Source organism: Corvus cornix, chromosome 1 (genome assembly GCF_000738735.6).
Source record: "Corvus cornix cornix isolate S_Up_H32 chromosome 1, ASM73873v5, whole genome shotgun sequence".
Taxonomy (NCBI): Eukaryota; Metazoa; Chordata; class Aves; order Passeriformes; family Corvidae; genus Corvus; species Corvus cornix.
This window is the reverse complement of record NC_046332.1, coordinates 87802172-87824558: the sequence shown is the minus strand read 5'-3', so window position 1 is coordinate 87824558 and position 22387 is coordinate 87802172. Positions and strand designations below refer to the sequence as shown.

Sequence of the window (22387 nt, the reverse complement as noted above, 5' to 3'; positions counted from 1 at the left end):
TATATTTAGAATATTAATCTTGTATTGTCTTTTTGTTCTGTTTTTCACATACTTTTTGTATTAATACACTTAACATCAACAATTAGCTGGTATACTGGAGTGAAAGCTGTTACAGATGAAGACAAGGAACTTTCTCTTTTGTTTTTTCCTTTTTCCCCTCTAACCCCCAAATTGTTGATAACTCTAGCCATGACCCCTGTGCTTACAGAGCCTCTATTGTTTTTGTACAATGAGACACTAACAGCAATTGACCTGCACCACAGAGTATTTATCTCAAGATCATTAACCGCTCTACTAATTAAGGGAGAAATCTCTAATTGTATAATAAATTAAAAGAGTTTAACTCAAAATGTTCCACAGAAAACACTGCCCAGCTTTAGCTCTGCCATTGGCATCAGATGAAGTCGCTCTTCATCTCACTTAGGTATTTACAGATACCCACAGAATCCTTAGAGAAGTGCATGTAATACACAAAAAAGTGACATCTTTCTAGATACAGTCAAACATGGGAGACTAAACCTGTGAGAACTCTATAATTGCACCAGTTTAATCGAGGTTTGTTAATGCAGGCAAAAAAACCCCAAAACAAACAAGCAAAACCCACAGCAGTAATTTTAGTCTGGTTTCTTAAAAAAAAATGTAAAATAAAGTGATGCATTTGGGATCATGTCAGCAGATGTTCTGGAAGGGAGGGGCTCGATGCACTAGTGCTGCTGACTGTCCAAGAAGGCTGTACAGCCTAGGGAGAGGGACTGGCACTTCAATGCTGTGATTCCTCTCCTCTACCATGGGCATCTGAAAGACACCAGCTGGACCATGCCCAAGGAGAGGTGTTTTTCTCCATCAAGTGCTACCCCAGGGTGTCACAGTTACTCCCTCTCTCTAGGTGCTGAGGGGCTGCAGCCAGGGAAGGGGACCTATGGCCCTCTGTCTGTTAGGATGGTTCCTCATTTCAAATGTGATGAACATAAAGATGGATGTCTCAAGACATTCTGTTCCTACAGCTTTCATGACAATAGGTAGCGGGGTAAAGAAAAGAGACCCTATCTATTTTTTAGCTCAGTTTCCTTTAAAACTTTTATTTTCTGCCTACCTTCCAATTTTCTTTCAATCCTTCTGGCCCAGGAGATGAGCCATGTTTCTTGCTGGAGACATGCAACAGAGTTGTGAGAGTGTCAAAAATACCAGATTGCTGTAACTTCATGAAAGCTTTAGCTGAGCAAACGAGAGAAGGATCCACTTGTCCCTTCCTCCTGTGGGAAAGGCTGGCTCCATGCACCAGCCCTGCAAGGCACAGCCCCTGGGAAACTGGGTTTCATTAGTTTTGCAGCTCACCGAACAACTTGTTCTTTCTTTCTGTCATCTGAATAACACCTGCTCAATCTCAAATGGATTATTAGTGTTAATTATTATTCAGTCATCAACATCCCCTGTGTTGTAGGGGATTTTAATTCATGACAATGAGGGAGGCAAACAAACAAATATTCTAATCGGGAGCATTTGGTTTAAAGTAAACCATTTAGATTCAGGTGACATCTAGGGTGACACTGTGCTGTCTGTTCATTCACACAAGCAAGGCAGAAGCTAAAACCACATTTCAGTGGAGACAAAGCCATCACAGCCTTTGCTGGAAATAAAACTACTCAAAGTTCAAGCAGATGGTGCCTGAGGCAGCAGCTAGCTGCTCGCTGCAGACGCAGTTGTGGCCACTTATGATGTTTTTCCCTGCTGCTGCCACCCTGCAGCCAAATGTTAGCCACAAGGACACCCAGGGCCTTCCAGCTCCTGCCATCGGTCACCTTTAACTAAGGGGAAGTGGCAGAAAGGCAGCAGGGAGAAACCTGTGCATCTCCTCCTTGCAAGCTGGCAGTGGGACACCTGGCCACACTATTACTACAAATTATGAGCTTGTGTTCTGCCACTAAACTGCTGGGAAATGGTCAGCTAGGAAGCTAAGGAAATGTCCCTGGTGGGATGCACATGTACCTGGGTTTCCTCCCTCACTTACTGAGTGCTGCAGGCACCTTTGTCTTTTAAATAATTAATTATATTGCTGTAGGCTGACATGTTAATTATTTTAAAGTGGGAAGTACAGAGTAGTATCATAATATTTGTAATAGTTTCTGAAAATCACCCAAGTGTGTGGAGATTTGGTACTCTCTGCAGGAGTTTTGCTATGGAGTGTGAACATCAGCAGCCTGAGCTGCAATGTCCTGATGTTATGTCCCTGCTCCAGGTCAAGCTTCATCTTGAGCTTTGCCAGGAGCACTGCTGTGACTGCTGCCAGAGGGCTGCCTGTGTAGACAGGCTCGAGTCAGCCCTCTTCCTTTCACCAAGATTTAGATGACCCAAAGAGGCTAAACCAGTGACTGGATGGCACTCTAATTTGTAAGAAAAGAAATGGAGCTGGTGTGCCAGTAAGAGCCTTTTACTGGGAAAGGACAAGGCAGCAAGGCTCTTGGTAAACAACTGGAAAGCTTCTCTTCACAAAGAGCTTTGATGGAGAAGAAAGGGAGGTAGAAAAAAGTCAAACAAAACACAAGCAGGCTTATAATACATAAACTAATTGATGTTTGAAAGTGCATTAATGAATAACGGAGAGAAGTATCTGTAAAAGAAAATGAATGCTCAGAGCAGATAATTGATATGCTGTTTCTTCGCTGTGTACTGGCGTGGAGTCATGAAAAGAATATTAAACATGGAAGATAAATGAGAATTTGTTATTTTAAAGCCAGGATCCTCAGGACTTTGTATGTTTTATGTGCTACAGGAATAAACTCTGGGATCTTGTGAGTGAGTACAGGGTATCAATGATAGAAGCAGTCTAGGTCCAGCAATACTCTGTCATTCCTAAAATCAGAGGATGCTGGGGTGTATCATCAGGGCAGGACCACAGGAGAAAAACAATGTGCTGGGGACATGGTACTCAAATTGCCTTCTTCAAAATCCACTACAAATATAACCCTGAGGTGACTTTTTGGGCCATCACCCACTTTTGAGGTATGGGTTAATAACTGGAGGAATCTGAAATTTGTCTTCAGTGGCATCCTCACCATTACTGGCACACTCACAAAATGGGTGTTGTTGAATTTGCATGTCCTTTACTGGTTAGTTCTGCATCAGCACAGCCAAATGGGTGTTTTTAGCAGGACTGGGTGTCTCTGTTAGTTTTTGGTTTTAATTCTCATTGTGAATTTGATCTTGATGGGACCTGGTTCTGTAAAAGCAAAGTTGAAAACTATTTTTCCATCTGTTTTTTGTCCTCCCATGGAATAGATATGTGTGCACACCTGAACCTACATGCACCTGGGCTTCTGAACACCTGCATGCAGTTATATGTTTAAACATACAAGTGTACAATTCAGATTACTTTCCCACAATATTTTAAGTGCTTGAGAGTTTGGATTTGGGGATTTTAGTTACTAGAGAGGTAACCTAAAAGCCCCAAAACGAGCAAATATCAGGAGATAAGCAAGTGACCTATTCCACTTCCAAATCCCCAACTAACCTGTGCCAGAGGTGCGGGCTGATTTTGCAGAGTTGCTTGAGGCAGCAACTGCTGTGGGAGAAGCTCACATGGAAGCTGAGAAGGCAAAGAAACCTAGGTTAAAAACAAAACAAACCAAAACTTTATAAGTTTGGCTCCTTTAAATTTTAGGTTTCTTCTAATGCCATGGCTTCTGTGTAAGTTGTTTTTAATTGCTAAGCTGCGTATGTGGCACATGCTGTTACACCCTCTGCCTGTTTCCATGATTCCTGGTCAAGTTACCTGAAGAGCAGTAGGTTGGCTGAGTCTGTGCACGGATAAATCCTGTTGTGTGCTTGGTGTTCTTGGCACGGGAGTGTTAGACTCTGTAATCAGCTTTGTTGGTGTAGCTGCAAGAAAAGTACCGGTGAGATCTTACACACTGGAAATCAACCCCATCTGAAGTGGGTAATATGACAAGACCTGGGTAGAAATTGTAATGGCCTGGCTAAATTCCAGTGGGAATCAAGGCTGTTCTTGTTGACTTCAATGGCAGTAAAATTAAACTGATAAGGAGGGTCTGGGCAAAGATAGAAGTAAATGAGACAGATTATGGTTCTGTGCTCCAAAGAGCAGTGCAAAAGGACCCATGAACTGTTCTAAACCAGCTGGAACTCCCTTTTATATGGGCTGAGTAACTGTAAATTTAGGTTAGCTCATTGGCTTTTTTTCCAGACCGGGAAGCAGAAAGAGTATTCTCAAGTCAACACTGGAGCATCCTAAATCTTGGCTAGAGGAGAATCATCCACAGGCTGTTATTACTCATGTAAGTCTAGAGAAGTCTCATAAGGGTGCCCTCAAATCTAAAGACAAAATCCTCATTTTTGTAACAGATTGAAACAGCATATTTCACATCTAATCCCACTGCTCATCTTCCAGCATTTAGGCGGTTGTGCAAGAACCTTCCATCCTGTACATTACCATTTCAGCTTTTGCACTTCACTGTCAGTGCATATCATCGATACCTCATAATTTACTGTTGAATTAGCAGCTGTGGTATATAAGCACACATTCTTTAACTTGGCTAAATTAAAAATAATTCCATAACCCAGGAATGCCACTCACATGCTGGGTCTGACTTGGGTGTGTGGGAGGATTTTGGCGAGCTCCTGGATGACACTGAGGGTGTCCGACTAGCGCTGAGGATTGAGGCACCAATATCAAGTGCATTAAAGTGCTGTTCAGGATCCAAGCTGGTGCCACTGTCCTAAAACAAACCAGAAAAGAAGAATAGCTATTTCATCTGTCAAAGCTGAAACATTGGTTTGCACACCAGCTCTTTGGCAGACTTAAAATGACTTGAGCAGAACTAATCTCAGGTAGGCCAGCAGCAGACCTGAACACAGGCATCAATGCCCCATCCAAACAGCATCAAATGAATGCATTTTACAAACAACTATCACTGAGTTAGAAATAAATAGTAAGCTACTGCCATAGTAATTTTGTGCCTTCAAATGTTTTTCTGAATCTTTCTTTTGTGTTCAGCCGGATGTGACAGCAACTGTAGCCTCTGTGAGACACTCAGCCGTGCACTGAGGAGGAGCTTTGCTGTCTTTCCTCAGGAGATCACTGAGATGTAGCCAAGAGGGCTGATTGCCAGAACGTGTCCAAATGAATCTTTAAACTAGTACCTTGGCAAGGAAAAGTGGAGATATCTCACACTGCCGCTGCCCATGTTCCACTTAATTTGTGGCTGTTACTGATCTCCAGGTTTATCCTTTCATAAAATCGCCTAATTTATGTCAAAATTATTCAAGTGAGCAATGAATTCTGAAGTTGAGAGAATCCATCAACATTGGAGAAAGACAATGGTGGAGTCTTCAGTGATGTTAACATAGGAACAAGTCGTGATTACTACATAAATTCATGAAAAAAGCTTTTCTCATTGTACCTTTAGTGCTGAGGACACAACCTCTGAGGACACTTCTTCCAAGCCCATCTCCTGTCTCCTCTCCACCCGAACATCTGCATAACTGAATGGAAATCATAATTTTATGTATCAACATGGAACTGCTATATTTCTTAAAATGTTCTTTAAGAGTGTGGAGGAACAAATAACTGTACATTTTACAGGTTAAATGAACAGATGAAAAATGACTTAAGTCAAATGCTGCTGAATAACATTTGAGAGTATTTTAATTTTCAGGTTTGGGTCTGTTCATATCTTCTTGAAGTCAAGATGCATATTAAAGAAGTATATATAAAGTTCAAGTTCACATGCCACAACCACTTTATGACTTCATTGGAAAGCTTCTACATATCTCTTTTAAAGCAACACAGGGATTAGAAGAAGTGAATTTTAAGGGATCTGTCTATTCTCTGTTTTTGCGCAAAATGGAAAAATGCCATAGTTCATCTGCCCCTAAACCAAAAAAAAATTAAGCTTAACATAAACTAAGGTTCAGTCTGATAATTTTTCTATAATTACCGTATTTCCTTTAATTTTTTGTTATGTAAATGATGTTATATTTTTAAAAGAAAATGCTGGCAGACACGAGGATGCTCTTATCTTACTGTCCTTTATGTCCTGGCCGGTTGATATAATTTTCCATACCTTACCACCATGTGTGTGCACACAATGAACTCTGGCTTGGAGTTCCACTGGTGGTAGGTGATGTAGTAATGGGTCTGGAGCCAGATCCACTGCTGTCCTTTGGTCAGAAACCGATAGCAGCACGACTTCCCCTTGCCGAACTGCATCACTGCCAGCAGAAAATACAAACAGCTTGTAGCACAATTTCCAACATGAAAATGACATGAAATGTGAAAAAAAGTGACAAAAATATCTGTCATAGGTAGACAGGAGTATAAGCACCAATTTTGAGTAAGTGCTCCTCTCAGCCTTCTGACAGAACGAAAATCTTAATGATTAGTAGGTATCTTCTTCTGACACTTTGAATGGTCCATTCCTACACAGTACAATTAACCTTAAGTTTGGACACTAATGAATTAGTGTCTGCTACAGTTTAAACATAGATCTTACCCTGCTTTATGTGCTGATCACATACTGCTTAATTAGACACCTGGGATTATTTTCTAAGAGTGATCATCTTAAGTTCTAGAGCAGAAAAGTACAGGATAAAAATGCTTGAAAAGATGAGTATTGTGTGCAGATGGATTTAGAATGAGGTAAGAATAGGAGATAACACCGTGCAAAGACAAAAATAATTTGAAAGAAAATTCCCAGACTGACAAGAATTCAAACTACACTAAACCAGGATGTACTGAAAGTTTTGAAGATTCACCAACCAAATTAATCTCTTCATTTTTTCCCCAGTGATTTCAAGGGGCTCCCAAACATCCACATATTTACCCTTTCTATATTTCAAGGTCAACATATAAAAACTAATGCTGACAGGATACTTTTAAGACAGGCAGAGGTGGTAAGCTGAGATGTTACAGCCAGTTCTGTAAGCAAATATTTGAAAAGCATTGCCTTATTTTCTTTACTTAGTGAAAGAGTTTTTCAATTAAATCCTAATAGACTGTATTTAAATAATCACAGCTAATCCCAAATACACAGTGCACAACATTAGGGGAAATAATCCACAAGAATTGCTTGAACTATTCCTGCATATCCTTTACTAATACAACAGGGGTCAAATCTGGCATATTTTATCCATTCAGTGAGCCTCACTGACTACTTTTGGGGATACGGAGGTTAAAACTGTATTTTTCAGAGCTTGATAGGTCTGCCCCAGATGCCAGTCAGCTGCAGTGCCCCCAGTCTGCTATTGGGCCAGTCTTAGCTCTGCCAAGATATACAGGCTGAGGCAAGAGTCGAACCTCCCCTTCCAAACAACATTTCACTGAAAAGAGGTGTCCCGGTGACCTCGCAGGAACCTGGGCCACGTGATACTTACAGTGTTCATGGCACCTTGCTAGCAGCTCGAGGTCATCTATGTGGTAATAGTCGTAGCCAGAAGTACCCAGCACTTCAAAAGGCAAGTATCCGATAATGGGCGGCGCTCTGTGGTCGGGCACAACACGAGGCCATAAAACATAGAACAAGCACTTCTGCATGTTGATGCGGAGAAGGAAACAGCCCAGATCTACTTTCACTTATCAGAGTACAGTTGTTCACCTCAGGGGACTGGATCCTGACTTTCCCCCACCTTGAGCCTGGGATACCGAGCTTAGCACAGCAATACCGGCATGCACCATCCCACCAGGACAAGACTATGACAACATCCCTTCTTCAGGGAAAATGTGATTGTGGAAAGCAGTTCAGCTTCTCAGGGACCTTTACAAAGGGACCTGCTGTGAGGGAGCCATTCCCTGGCTGCTGCTTGGTCAGGGGCTTTACAATGGCTCCGGCAGCCCTTGCACAGGGGAAAATGTGTGGGGAAGCATTTGGAAGCGATCATCTGCTGGGACTGGGGGGATAGGAGGGGAAATCATCTGTGCTGCTTTCCTCTGGGTGCCTGGAGAGCTCATCTGTGGCATGCTGAGGCACTTGCTTTGTACCTTTGCCAGCACAGATGCCTCAGGCCAGCATAGACTTTCCCTCCGTAACTCAGTGGGAATTGCACACATGCAATCTATGACTGGATTTGGAAAGAAGGATTTCTGCAGCTGTATAATAATTAGATCATTTTGCCATGTGACATACTTTGGTCTGCTGATAATTTTAAAGGAAGCAAGAACAAGCTAATCACAAATTCAGCTGAAGAAACAGAGTCCTTTTGTTTTAAAAGCCCATTAAAAATAAAAGCAAAAGTAAATGTAAATGTAAAATAGTAAGCATCAACTTTTGTAGGAATTTTGGTGGCTAACCTCCTGTTCATGACATTTAGAAGTGAAATGGAACACTACTTGAGAGAATTGTACTTGTGAAATAGTAGTAGAAAAGCACCAAACACAACCAGCAAGGCTTTTCTTGTCACCAACCTGTGATCCAGGAATAAAAACTTCCACTCCAGACTGTGTCTTGATGTGAATTCCTCTAGAGGTTCTTCTACAATGCACATCTCCTGTCCAATGGAGAAAACTGACTTACTGAGAGTTGGAGCTTTACCCCTCTGCTTCATCTAGCTTTTGTTAGCTATAAATAAATGGTGCATAAGAGGAGAAAACAGAGGATTCACCCATTTTTCTGGCAATTCCAGAGAGCAATCTATTGTATTTATCAATGCCAACATTTTTTTGCAGGAGATAAGGAGAAGAACTTGTAATGCACATGTACTTAAGAGCTGAGACTGTGCCTCAGGGTGCCAAAACTTTTTTGGCTTTGAAGTAGTGCCTGGGGTGTGATGGCCGTGGGCTTTCCCAGCATCCAGCCTGTGCCTGATCCCACCAGGGCTTGCCACGTTTTGCTTCACTCCCTCTGTGTTACTAAAGATACCCACCACCCTTGCCTGGTCCTTTTGGATGTCTGCCCTCCAAGCTCTCTCAGAAAGGGGGACACTGCTTCTCCCTCAGTAGCTGCAGAGGAGTAAATGCCTTTTCATGCACCCAGCCATGGGACCTGTCAGGTGGGTAAAAGTGGTCAGTTTTGCCTTGCACTTCACTGCCACAGCGAACAAGCTGGCCCTTAAGACTCACAGCAGCCCTCAGTGCTCACAAGTACAATAATTAATAAGTGAGTTACGGGAGGCAGGGCTGTCTGTGAGGTGGGACTTCCTTGCCCCAGAGAGATGAGGATCAGGAGGCAGTCAGTGGTGATCACTTGCTGGGTGGAGGCGGGAAGTAGAGGGAAGGATGGCAGCATGGTGCACACCCGTGCGTGGGCTGGGGCTGGCTGCACTCTCATGACCACCTCACTGCCCACTCCAAGCTCTCCTCTGCAAAGCTCTCCTCTCCCACTGGGTGCTTTGCAGGGGCAACTGCAGCTCCATGAGCTGCCTCCAGTCAGCCTGGAGGCTCCTGGCCTGGGACTTGCCAGCATCAGCACTCTGGATTTGTGGCATCCAGGGTTCCTGTGTCCTTCATGTCCCTCCTGCAGGAGGGTCTCCATCACCACTGGCAAGGACAGCCTGCCCACTGGCCCCCAATGCTCCTGTTCCCCTGCTCCCTGATGCCACATCCCTCTGTGCTGAGGGCACAGGTGATGACACCTTCCCATCATTTCCATTGCTGCTTGTCTCTCTGCTGTCCCTCAGGCAGAAGAGACCACTGATGTTTTAAACCCTGTTGGGATCAGAGAACAAGCTGAAGTGTGCTGCCATCAAGCAATTCTTTGATACATATCAATGCTGACAAAGTTGTTTGAAGTCTCTGGCTGTGCAGAGGCAAAAGGCTTCACAAACACCTTAAATTCCTCTCTCCCCCTCTCTCCAGTTTAGGCCAAAATCCATGCTGATGCCAAGAACATACACTAAAATTCAAGGTGCAAACACTGCTGTGTGCAACCAAATTGCTAATTCAGTCTTCCTTAGCTGATCAGATAAACATTTTACCTTCATTTTACAGTAGGAAGTAAAGAGTGGGGGTTGAGTCGCGCAGGTGAACTGAAGAGATGGGTGATCAGGAGTTTGTGGGAGTTAAAACCTTCTCTGGGCTGTTCAGCAGCTGCTCCCTCCCTAGCACTGGGCAGCTCATTGCCATGAGTAGCCCATTTTGTTTCCCTGTTTATTTTGAGATGTTAGCTACCCAAGGACAAGGGAATTTGTGTTTAAGGTTCTCAGAGAACCCTAACTCCATCCCTTCTGCTAATACGATTATTGTGGTTAAGATTCATGGGAAGTGTCCTCACTTACCCAGAAGGGACTCTACTTGCCTGCAGGGTAAGGAATCAGTCTAGAATGCCCTGCAAGTTCCAGAGCAGTAATGGAACCAGGCCAAGGGAGCAGTGATTTCATATTCATCACATCTCAATTACATTAAAAAATCTCTTACACGCTGGGGACAGGACACCTGATGCAGTAGTTCACATTTGTTAGTTATGGAACAGCAGTGTTAGGCACAAGCTTGGTTTGTCTATCCTTATAACCACAAGCAGCTATCTTACTTCCAGGACTTGGGAGAAGGGAAACTAGCAGTAGTCCACCAAAGATGCCGAGGAGCACAAATGAAAGTGTTGGTGGTCATCTGTATCACAAAGTCACAGAATCACAGAATTAAGTAGGTTGGAAAAGATCCTTGAGACCTTTGTACATTGTCCCATCGCAGGAACAGAAAGCAGCAATGAGGAACCAAATTTCAAGGTGACTTTGCAATTCCTAATGCAAGGAGGGTTTCCATTTCCCATGCAATGGGGGAAGGAGTGACACTGCTTCCACAGGTCCTGGCTCGCACTGATAATCCTCTTCACTAGATTTTTATGCATGAAATGTGGTATCTGTAATCTGTTCAATTAGTAAAACTAAGAACCTTCTGTGTCACCCCATCTGAAAGTGTTTTGAGAAGTTCTGAAACGCATGGGACCCAGGGTGCGCACTTACCTTTAAAAACTGAGGCGTTGCCAAACGAACAGTGGCAACAAAGCAGATTTGCTTTCCTGGGGATGTTCTGTAAGCCCTTGGGACAGCCTCATCAAAGCCATTGCAAGTGGAGTTAGGCACTAGGTAGGGAAAAAAATGGGACCTGGAGTCATGCCTCATGTAAGATTTACTCTCCCTGAATATTTTGCACACTCCAAGTGTACTAATATTATTTTTATTCAGACAAGTGCGCTAAAAGCTTTTAAAGCTGATATGCATATATTTAAATCCAAGTCAGTCATGTTAGGCAGAAAGGCATCAGAGCTTAACTTCAAGTATGAATTTTACAGGTTAATTCTGATAAAAATAAGGCGAAACCTTACTACAGAGCATAAACCAGTTTTCTGGAAAAAAACCCCACACATCCAATTGCTCTTTTTCACCACTCACAAGAAAAAAATATATGCTGCAGCACGCCTAGCACCACAACTTCCATGATGTAGTGAAAAAAAGTGTTGGCAAAGGAGATAGCTGAAGAGAGTTCGTCAAGTCATCAGTGGCAAAACACCGGGGCCCACAGCCAGCAAGGCTTCATCAAACTAGCAAGAGGATGCTTGTGATTCCTGGCTGCTGAAGAATGCCTTCCCCTTCTGCATCGAAAGAACTGTCCCCACTATACTCAAGTTATCGTTGTTTTAAAGAAGTGGAAAAGGGACCCCATGTATGGCACTGGCTTCCAGAGATGGGCGCATCCAGCGAGTCTGCAGATAGCCTGCTGTCTCCTCCAACACTGGGCGGAAGGAGAAACTGGATGTGATGTGGCTACACATTTTGTGTATATTTTTTTATCTGTGTCTTTCATGATTGCACAGCTCCAGCTGCTTTGAGAGCCTACCTGCACCTTCTGCCACAGACACGCTGCATTGCCAAAAGAATGTGTTGCTGTAAAGTAGCCCACAGCCCACAGCCCTGTGTTAGAATGACATAATGCAAATTATTCCTCCAAGTTCAAGCTGTTTAGAGATGGCAATCCCACTCCCACAGCTATGAAAGAAAACTGTGTGCCAAGCTGCAGTGGGAGCTGGGCTGGATTCTTGCCCTGCCTAGCCGAATTTCTCCCATGAGGGCAGAGAAGGTACTATCTAGCAGCCAGAGTTCACCAATATGAGCTAATTTAATGCTAATAGGGATTAATACTAATATGAAATTAATTTTCCTTACTATTAGGCCCCTATATCCATCTTTATGAAGTTTCTGACAGTTTTTCCTCTTCTGCACAGGGCAAAACATTGCTGTGAAATTGAAGAGCTTTGTATCTATGTGGGGAGTAGATAACTAGCCATTTTTATCCTGGGGTACTTCTGCACTGGGATTTTGTTCCCTAACACAAATTGCAGAGATGGAAGAAGTCTCAACTTATCACATGTGCTTTTGGAACCCAGTTCAACCTATTAAAAGCCTTAAAATACTGACACATTACTGGTAACAAGGCCAACAGGGTGTGAGACAGAAAAGGAAGTATGCTGAGTGGAATTCACACCTGTGTTAGTAAGTGGTTTAGGCCACTGTGTGCACAGTATATATTACACCAAAAAGGAAAAGAAAGGCTCTTTATCTAAGACGACAGCAGAGATGTGAACATCTGCAGAGATCAAGTCCTCTCTTGTAGTTGAGTCTGGAGGGCATGGCTGACTGGATATTGAGATAAAAAATATGGGCAAAATTCTCCTTTAACCAACAGACCACACATGCTCTGGGGACTTCCTAGGAGTATGTTTCCCATTCTGATCCTGGGGTTATGTGCATATATGTGGGCTTCTATGGGATTATTAACACAAAAGGTTGAAAAAAAGAAGAGTTAAGATCTACAGGACACATAAGTAGCCTAAGTAAAGAGTTATTGGTTCATCTCTGATATTATTGTTTAGTGCAAGTCTGTTGATTTATGTAGCCAGTCCCGTTTAAAAATTAATGGAAATGCTATAAACCCACATTATGGGCATTGTGAAAAGTTACTTCCAAGGTTGCTATGTAGTATGTTGTGACATTTGAAGCCAATGGGGCTGTTTCTCTCTGTAATAGCCAAGTTCAGTAGCAAATTCTTGCAGTCTGGGCTCTAAGACATGAAAGTAAGATAAGTACATTTAGCCTCGGAAGCACAGGTATGATAAGTTAACCTAGTTAGCAAACCATGGGCTTGCAAATGACACCAGTTGTAGAAGGAAGTGGAGATTGAGTCACACCTAAGAGAGCAGATGGTTTTTTTGTGTCAGCTGTTGGATGTAAACAACCATGAGCCTGAGACATATTCCCAAAAGACAGCAGAATACATCCCTGAATGTGGCATTTACTTAGAAGAGAGCAGAATACATCCCAAATGGAGCATTTACAAAATAGGATTCTATTTCCAACAGGTAAATGCTGTAGTAAGAGGGTAATAATTATTGTGTAGGACAGCTAGGCAGTATTTTGGGACTTCCTCACAACACATGGAAATGATGAACTTAAGCAGCAGTGAATGAATAAGCCCAAAGAGATGAGACGGAGTTGGCCTGGCTGGAAGTTATCCTGTCTTTGAACAGCTACTGTGCCATCTCATACTCAGCTGCCTTTGACAAAGTCCAGAGCATTAAAAGCCTCAATGATGCAGGCAGGTAGCCACCACATTGTAAAATACATCTCCATCTGAAAATGACAACTACAATAACTGAAAGAAAAAAACCCACTCACATTTGCTTCTGAATTATTTTGCTGCCTGACTTAGGTTGTTGGTATCTGCTCTTTCCACAGCTCTATCTGCACAGCCTGCTTTGCTCTGCTTTTGCAGCTGGTCAGTGAATTTCAACCTTTTTTGATTGATGAATTTTGAAGTGTAGTTAAAAAAAGAGATCATTACATGAATTTTTTAAGAAATACAATCCTGGTATAACCTTTTTAAACATGCCTTCTGAAAAATCATACTTTATGATTCTCCAAGTCTCTTTAAAAGAAACACATCATCTTGAGGTAGCAAAGTTCAGTAGCAAACTTTCTGAGAGCACCACAGAAAAATAGTGGAACAGAAAATATAGCACCAAACCTGAGGATATGGTGATATTAACATTTTAAAGTCAAATATAGGGCCTGGAGTGCTTTTGTCAGAAGATGCCTAATGAAAACGTTAGGTTGGCCATAGACAGGTGGGCTTGGGTAAATGAGGGCCTGTGTGTTTCACAATTAAATGATCAAGACAAAATACCTTGAGTAAGGAATCAGAAGGTCATGTGACAAAGATAAATACATAATCAGAAAGGTGAAACAGTTGTCTCATATATATCAGCTAGCTAATGCTCCTTAGCATGAACTTTAATAGTTCTTGTGGTTACCTATCACACCTGCTGCTCCTAGAGCTACCACAAGATTCTTTCGTAGAAGGATTAAATACCTGCAAATATCTCATAAGATAGAAAGATATTGATTTACCTATATGGAGAATGTTGAAAATAAATAATATATACAAGGAACCAAGCCCTTAACTATCACAGACAAAAGGATTTTTATCCTTAGGGGTAGAAATCATGCCACATGAAATGAATGAAAACATGTTTTGAAAAACCCCAGATGCCACTTCATTCAGTTAATAATAGTACAGCAGTCAGTTGCTCGGTCATCTTACTTCAACTTGGAATGTGTAAAACATAATCTTCCTAAGATAGCAAACCTCCCATGTGAAAGAAGAAATCCCTCCTTCCTATTTTGTCAGGAGATGTTAATATTTAAAGAACCAGTCTTAGTGGCTGTCAAACAAACTGAACAGTGATTTCAAAAAATACAAGCCAAACAGACCAGAATAAAATCAAAATTGTTTCATATAAATTAATTCAGGCCATAGATAAACAGAATATTTGGCAATTAATAGATATAATGAAGAAATCTAAAGTGCTGGTGGCAAGCCAGACTGATCTCAGTAGCTATGTAGATGAGTAACAGTGACAGTGTCCATACATCACCTGTCCACTTTGATCTACTCTCTCCTCTTTCCTCCTCCTGTTTCTCCCCTGGCCATCCTGTGTTGATATGAATCCCAAGTAGATTCCTTAGGACAGGAATGGTGTCTTCTCCTTGCATAGAGAGCCTAGCATGACTGCTGCATATTGTTAGCTGCAGCTTCTATGATATTGTTAATAGAAAATAATAACGTGCGGTTCTTGGTTCTGATCAAAACATTCATTTTGGATTGAGTTATTCTTGTTTCAGATGTTTCAGCATATACTTATGGAGGCTCAAGATCAATGTATCTTCTGTATAAACTGTTTATATCTTTTAAAAACAAATTCAGATTCAGTATTTGTTCTGAGAGTTAAGATTTTTTTCTCTTCAGCATAGTAATTTTCTTGATGTTTATTATTATTATAATATCTGAGAGATGTATCAGCTAACAGTAGAGTATCTGCTATTATTAGCATTCAGTAACCAGATACTTCCTGAATTTCCATGTAATTGGAAACAAAAATGCACAATTTTAAATTCCACTATAATATTATATTACTTGATTAGGAAACCTTTTCACATAATGGTTATGTTCTTCTTCAAGAGAAAAGCTTCAGGCATTTTGGATGAAAGGACAGATCTATCACCTAAAAGATGCTGGTGGTCCTTTTTTATATTGGTGAAGTCTTTGAAAGTGCGGACTCTGGTTTTGTCCCTTTCAGGAGTCTTTAAGTAAGTGTGTCACTTCAGAAAGAGGATACCAGCGCCAATATTTGGATATATAATTATGAGAGATCTTTGTCTGTTTGCAAACGTACAAACAATTTTCACAGGAGGGATAAATCCAGTCCCCCTTATCATTTCTTATCAGAGTGAGCTATTAAGCGGCTTTGTAAAATAATTTATTCTCACTCAATTTGACATTTTATATCAGGAGCTGAGCATTTCCTTGGACTTTTGGGGAGGGTTACCTTTATTACTTGCCTTTCCCCTCAGCCCTCAGGCAAGACAGGATGTGAGCCACTGCGTTATTCATTGGTGATGCTGATATGACTCTCTCTCTTATCAAGCACTACTGGGCAATAGGTACAGTGATGCACTTGGCTCCCTCAGATGTTTGCAGACATTCATGTCTCTCGTTAAAATCTGGGCTACAGACCCAGAACCTGAAATATATAAAAATACTGGACAGAGTTCCTATTTGCAAAAAAGCCCAAAAACAACCCTGATGATCTGACAGCAAGTAGGCATCTCTCGCAGAAACAGAAAGAAACTCTACCTTCCTTGTCTGAGTGGCCCATGGGCCACCTCCTCTCCTCTCACAGGATTACTGAATCTTCAGGTTACAGTCCTGCTTTTCTCATTGAAGCTTAATTAATGCTGATTATATAATCCTCCCAAATGGAAAATCAAATCTCTTGTATATGATTTAGCACAGCCAGTGACTCATGCAGGCGCTCTGCGCAGCTTGCATTGCTGTTTCGCTGGTCGGCTGCTCTCGCTTGGGCACAGCCAATGCAATGGGGATTCACTCGTGCAGGCAGCTCGTGTCACGTCCCTGGTGTAGATACAACTGCAGAAATGTTCTGCAGCAGGGGTTGCAGAGTACTGACTCCCCAGGACCAGTCCAAGTGTGCATGCTGTTGTTAACCCTGGCACTGGGCTGTGCAGCTCCTCTAGCCTGCAGCTATACCTGAGCCCAGGAGCTCCAGGGACAGTGATCTCCTGAAAGACTGAATACATGCTGTGAACTACGAGAGCTTTCCTGAGCAATTTCTGGGCCCTGTACATGCATGTCCTTTCCTCTTCTGAGATCAGTGAAGATGCCTGTGATTGCTCCTCTGCAGGAGTAGCATGGGTTCAATGTAGATTGTGTGTGATCTAGCTTCCTGACGGCAATTCTGGTGATAAGTCCCCTTGGCAGATATCAGGTGTTTGTTCTACTTTAGCATCAAAAAAATTATTTTTGGCATCTCAGTACAACACCATTTAAAGCCCCAGAGCTCCCATTAAAGTTAGGGAGAGCAGCTAAGCCCCTAACTGGCTTTCTAAGCCACAGTCCTTCAAATTAATCCATTCAAACCCATCCCTGTATGATGTTCTCAGCCATAAGTCACAATGCGGTCAATGGAGAAGGTACGAAGGAGGAGGGAGGGGGGCAAGGTGACTGCGAATCCACGTGCATGACCCCCTTGCCCCAAGCACCACCACTGTATGAGCAATGAACAATAATAAAATAAGCCTAAGAAGATGATAATTCAAAGGAGGTTATATTAAAGGTTATGTGGAAGTAGAATAAAGATAGTGACATCTCTGTTAAAGGGGGTGAAGGAGGACCTACCAGTTCTTAAAAACATTAGCAAAGGTTAAATGAGAAGGAATGGTGACAGATTTACTAGGGCTGTTGCTGTTATGACCCTACATAAACAACAATGGAATAGCTAAGTATCCTGATAGGATACAGCCTGCCCAGGGATAAAAGAACTTCCCTGGCCACAGAGGCTCTGGCATCGCTCTGGCAGGAACACGCAGGCAGAGTGGGCTCAGAGTATGCTCAGCAAACCATTGGAAACAAAGGCAGGAGTTGGCATTGGGTAGCTAAAAAGGAACGGCAAGATTTGTATTTAAAGAACATCCTGTATCAGTCTCCCATGTGTAAAAACATGCTCGCACTTCCACTGCTGTGAAAAGCTACAGGGAAAAACATTCTTCAATACATTCATAAGGAATGTCTCCTGCTAATTAAGCCTAATTTGCAATTTCTGTCTTTCTCCCCCAGCTAACTCTTTTCTTATCTTTAGCTTAGAATCTTTCCTTCACAAACACCTCCAAAAAGCAGGATTTGGGCCAGCTGATCCTATGCATATAGGACAAATGCTCCTCTGAGTGATACGTGTCTCTCCCACTGCCCTTCCCACCACTTTCTTTCTTGCCCACTTGGCCTCACACCTGGAAGACAGGTGACTGGAGAAGGGGTATTTAACAGGAGGAAAAGGGGGTAATTACTATCAGGTCCAACAGGTGACAGCCCTGAGGTGCATGGGCTGGGGGGATGGTGCCTGATAACTGTGGGCCAAGCAGAGGCAAGAACCCAGCCCACTACCACACCCACCAGATGCTCAAAGTTGTCTGTGCCACAAGTCCCTGTGCCAAAGCACCCCAGCCCTTGGGTGGCTTGCCCAAAGGGTGGCTGCGTTCATATGGTGCTCACTTGAGCTGGTTCTCCCATGTGTTGCTCAGGGTGCAGCTGGCTGGTGCAAGGACCCTGGTTGATCCAACAACAGCCTCTCCGGAGTTCTGTGCCCTCCTCTGGCTGCTCACTCTGTGAGCCAAGGGTATCAGCCCCAAGCAAAGAGTTTGCTGCTGCTACTTGTGAGTCTGGTGTGCTTCCTTCCACCTTTGCTGGGAGGCAGCCATGGGGGTGACTCCTAGCCAAAGGGGAGCAGTTCTGGACAAGCCCAGGTGAAGCATTTCCATCAGGCTCTGCACTGAACTGGCGAACCTGAAGTCACATGGCAAGGGGGCCAGGAGGCACGATCTCACAAAGCCAGGCTAAGACTGTCCCCTCCCTGTCTCAGAGGGTCAGACTGCAGCAGAGATGAGAAGAAAGTGGAAGAGACAAAATAAAGTGGAAGATTTAGAAAAAAGTGGCACAAAGGGGAAAAAAATGTGAAGCAGAAAGCACATGACTTGTTTGAAAGCTATTAAGATGGAATCTCTGGAAAATGATTTGGTGTCTTCTGAAATCAATATGTTCCCATTTAGTTTCTGTGCATTAAGCTAGGGAAGATATCTGTAATGTAAGTTTTATCATTCTTCTGAGAAATAGCCACTAATAAAATTGCTGGGATGTGACATTCTAATGGGTAAGGGGGCAATATTAAGGTTGTGCCAAAATAAAGGGCTGAAAATCCTTGAAGAAAATGGATCAGAAATTCCCCTGGTAGAAATGTATCCTTATGAGTCAGCACCTGAAATCCGGTTTCTGCTCTAGAAAACAGAACAGCTTGGTGTGCGCGTCTGTCAGGCAGGAGCATTTCACTTCATTCAAACTAGAAAGCATACAGGCAGCTACATTTTTTTATACAAATAGAGCCTCAAATCAGATGGCACCAAACAAGAAATACATATCTCCATCCTGCACGTAGGCTTCTATTCTAGTCATGTGGAGCAAAAGCAGAAAGTTAAATGGGGACAGGGACTTTTTTTCACAGTGTGGCGTGCAGTTTTTGGAAAGCACGGTGGGGAATTTTTTTGCAGAGAATGACCTATTTGGCACAATACCAGCAACTTTGGAAATGCCACTCTGGAGTTCAGTCAGGCAAGTAACTAAAGCAAACTTGGGCAGGCAGGAGAAGGAAAGTAATAAAAGAGTATGTCATTTCTGACAGTAATGGCCGTGCAGCAATCTGTTTGTTAGAGAACGGGTGAGGTGGAAATCTGCTCTTCATCCCTTGAAAGATGCTTTTCCTGGACTGACTGTGGTGCATTAGTGACTATGCTGACTGCATTTCTTCCCTTTTTTTGGAGAGTATTGGATTCTGCAGTGCTGGTGAGGAATGCAAAATGGCAGCTGGAGAGGGAGGTGGGTGGCAGTGTCCTCAGCCGTTCTGATGCCACGTGGCATGGCTGCCTTTCCCCAAGATTTTGCAGAGAAGGTGAGAAGGCAGATTTGGCAGGTTATCAGTTCTGGCACAGACTTTGTGTTTAATGTAAACCAGCAGATAAAGTAGCAAGATTATAATTTTGCTGATAAGTGGGGTCTTAGCACACAGTATTAGTGAGCACAAATAAAACCCTCTGCTAAAGCCATCATTATTTGCAAACTTACCCAGAGTCCAGGATCACTGCAAGTGAAGGGCAGTAATAAAAGCAACTAACACAATTTCACTCATCACATGTATTCATCCAGCTATTGCAACTCAGCCACGAGATGTGTGTGAAGCAAAATTTATCCCGTAATGTTAAAAATAGTTCTGTCAGTTAAAAGCCTGTCTTGTTGAATGGAGCAATATTTATATTTTATTTTACACAGCTAAAGTAACATTTATACAACAATTAAAGCTTACCATTGCTGTAAGACCGAAAATTTCCTACAAATTTTATGTATTCATATGTTGGAAATTCCTTTGGGTTCAAACTTCCTCTCAGAAGATGACAATAAAACTCTAGTTCATTGTCAGCTGGATTGTTAAAAGAAGAAGAAGAAGAAATAAATATACTATTTAAGCTAAACACAACCAATGGTGTCTTCCAACCCCAATCTTGCAACTGGCAGCACAAGAGCAGCTTGTTACCACTCAGGAGTCCTCAACACTGATGTGCTATACATTGCAGGATCAGAGCCTCCGCAAGGGAGCGCCTTGCAGGGATGCAGATTGCTCAGCGCTGTGCACAGGCCTGCCTGCAGCTCAGGGACAGCCTCGGAGAATGACTCGCCCTTCTCTGACACCACCTCATCACAGGAGTTACACAGCCACAGCCTCGGCGTAGCAACAGAGAGAACTGGGTCCTTCACTTACTGCTTTTTTCTGTTTAGGCTTCTCACAAGTCACAGCTGTTCTACATCTTGTGTTGGAAAACTATGCTTAATTACCTCAAAATATCTATTAAATTAACTTTGGCGTATTAGCTATCAGCTGCAGGTTTTGTATGATACAGTAGATTGAGCAGCTGGACATCTTACAGTATTGCGTGTTTTCTGGTTTTCTACAGCTTACCTCCTAGACTGAGTAAGGCCAAAGAAGTAAAAACATTTCTAAGAAAAACAAAATTCAATTTGAAAAAGAATTACAATGGTTTTAGAGGTATTTTTCAACTATAAGGTAAACCAAAGGTATGCCACATTAGCTTATCTCTGAACAACATCTTACTTGAACAGGCTGAAATATCAATTAAGATGTGATTTGTCTCAGGTGAACTCTCAGTTTCCATCGGCTAACCTTTTTCCTTAGGTGTCTCAAATGATATGATATTTAATAATTAACATAACTGCAAGTAGTCTTAGCCTGGTAAAATAAAGGCAAAGAGTTTCATTTAAAAATAGAACCAAAGGTGGCAAGATATTTTTGAAAGGCTATGAACCTAATTTTTTTATTGCACATGACATAAAAAACTCTTTCTGTGAGAAAATTTTTTATCCTCCTCATTTACTAGAGAAGATAAAATGAAACTTACTTTTTAGGTAATCCGATGAGGCAGAATCTGTCATAAGCATACAAGAAGATAACATCTTATAAATTTCTGAGTGTTCTTGTTCTGGGAGGAAGTTTAACAGATTCTGATCCAACACATCACACTGCAAAGAGAATTAACTTTTGAGACAAACAGAAATATCACAACAAGCAACACTTGCAGAGATGTGCAACAAGGTTGATACAAAGCCTGTGGCATTTGACAGGAGTTTCCTCACAGGTTTCCAGGGACTCCTGACAAAGTCTAAAACAGGGGGGAAGCTGTTGGACAAACTGAGTAGCCATTTATCTGTGGGCTGGTCATCAGATTAAGTCTCAGCACTCAGCAAGACTTAATATTTCTCAGAGACCATCAGATGCAGCAGGTATGTCCACACGATTAAATGATGAGATCTGAGAGTGGGCTGGAAAATGGGTGTCTGGCTCCCCATACTGCTGCAAAGCTCTGTGCACCGGCCTGCTGTGGATCACTGGAATTTGTTCTCTCCCTGACAGAGCCTGACTTGCAGGAGCAGTGAGGCTGAGAGTCACCCTGAGCCAGCCAGGTCAGTCCCAAATCCAGTCCCTTCCTGGGGAGATCTCCTCAGGTCCTGGGAAGTGCCCTTGGGGTGGCAGGCTTTGTTCCCCACTCCCTGCCTCCTGGCAGGTGGGAGCAGGGAGAAAGGAGGGAGAAACTTCCAAGTCTGGACAAGCCTTTACAGCAGTTAGTCCCCAGGGAGGGGAACTTTACAGTACCACCAACACAAGCCCTCCCTCTGGCCAGCCATGAGCTGAATGTCCATGTGCCTCCAGCCCTATGATCAGCTGGCATGAACCTGAAATCCATCCAAAATCTACGAACTGAGATTTGGGAATGGAAAGAGGAGATGAATTTGTGCAAAAGGCCATGGGTGGCCCAGGCAGAAGACAAAGAGTCTGTCACGGGCTGCCAAGAGGAAGGTCTCCCTATGCTCAGCGTGGTGACTAACCCTACACTAGCAGAGTGTATCTGAAAGGAAGCCTGAGGTAAAGTGACTCTCCAATGGTATCGACTTACATCCGTCCCACTTGAGACTACCTCAGGCTGAGCTGGCACACTGACACAGCTTTGTGTGTCCTCAGAGCAGCTGCTATCAGACTGTACAGTCATGTTGAAAACATGTAAGCTCTGTATGAGACTGGCAAGTCATTAACCATCATTTATTTATGTAAGATTGTGCTTTGGTTTCCATCTGCTTTCTATCCATGCTGGCTTTTCTGTGTGGAATTCCCGTTCAGAGTGAAAGTCGTAGAGTAGACTTTAAAAATCAGAGTGCTATGCTTTATGCAGACACCTTGATGAGAATATATCACTTTAG

At 42.7% G+C, this 22387-nt stretch overlaps 1 protein-coding gene across 2 annotated transcripts in view; it reads right to left on the bottom strand.

Annotated features, from left to right (window-relative positions):
- NPAS2 (neuronal PAS domain protein 2) overlaps nt 1-22387 on the bottom strand; it is a 107090-nt gene that overhangs the window by 15722 nt on the left and 68981 nt on the right. Inside the window, exons 6-15 of one of the 2 annotated variants that reach the window (XM_039548723.1) lie at nt 21034-21154; nt 19926-20039; nt 10909-11027; nt 8417-8499; nt 7390-7496; nt 6081-6228; nt 5418-5499; nt 4592-4733; nt 3770-3876; nt 3509-3601 (exon numbers count right to left, since the gene is read on the bottom strand). In XM_039548723.1, the coding sequence (XP_039404657.1) occupies nt 3509-3601; nt 3770-3876; nt 4592-4733; nt 5418-5499; nt 6081-6228; nt 7390-7496; nt 8417-8499; nt 10909-11027; nt 19926-20039; nt 21034-21154 (1116 nt within the window). The remainder of the gene's footprint in view (nt 1-3508; nt 3602-3769; nt 3877-4591; nt 4734-5417; nt 5500-6080; nt 6229-7389; nt 7497-8416; nt 8500-10908; nt 11028-19925; nt 20040-21033; nt 21155-22387) is intronic. The other variant, XM_039548732.1, reaches the window with a different exon arrangement.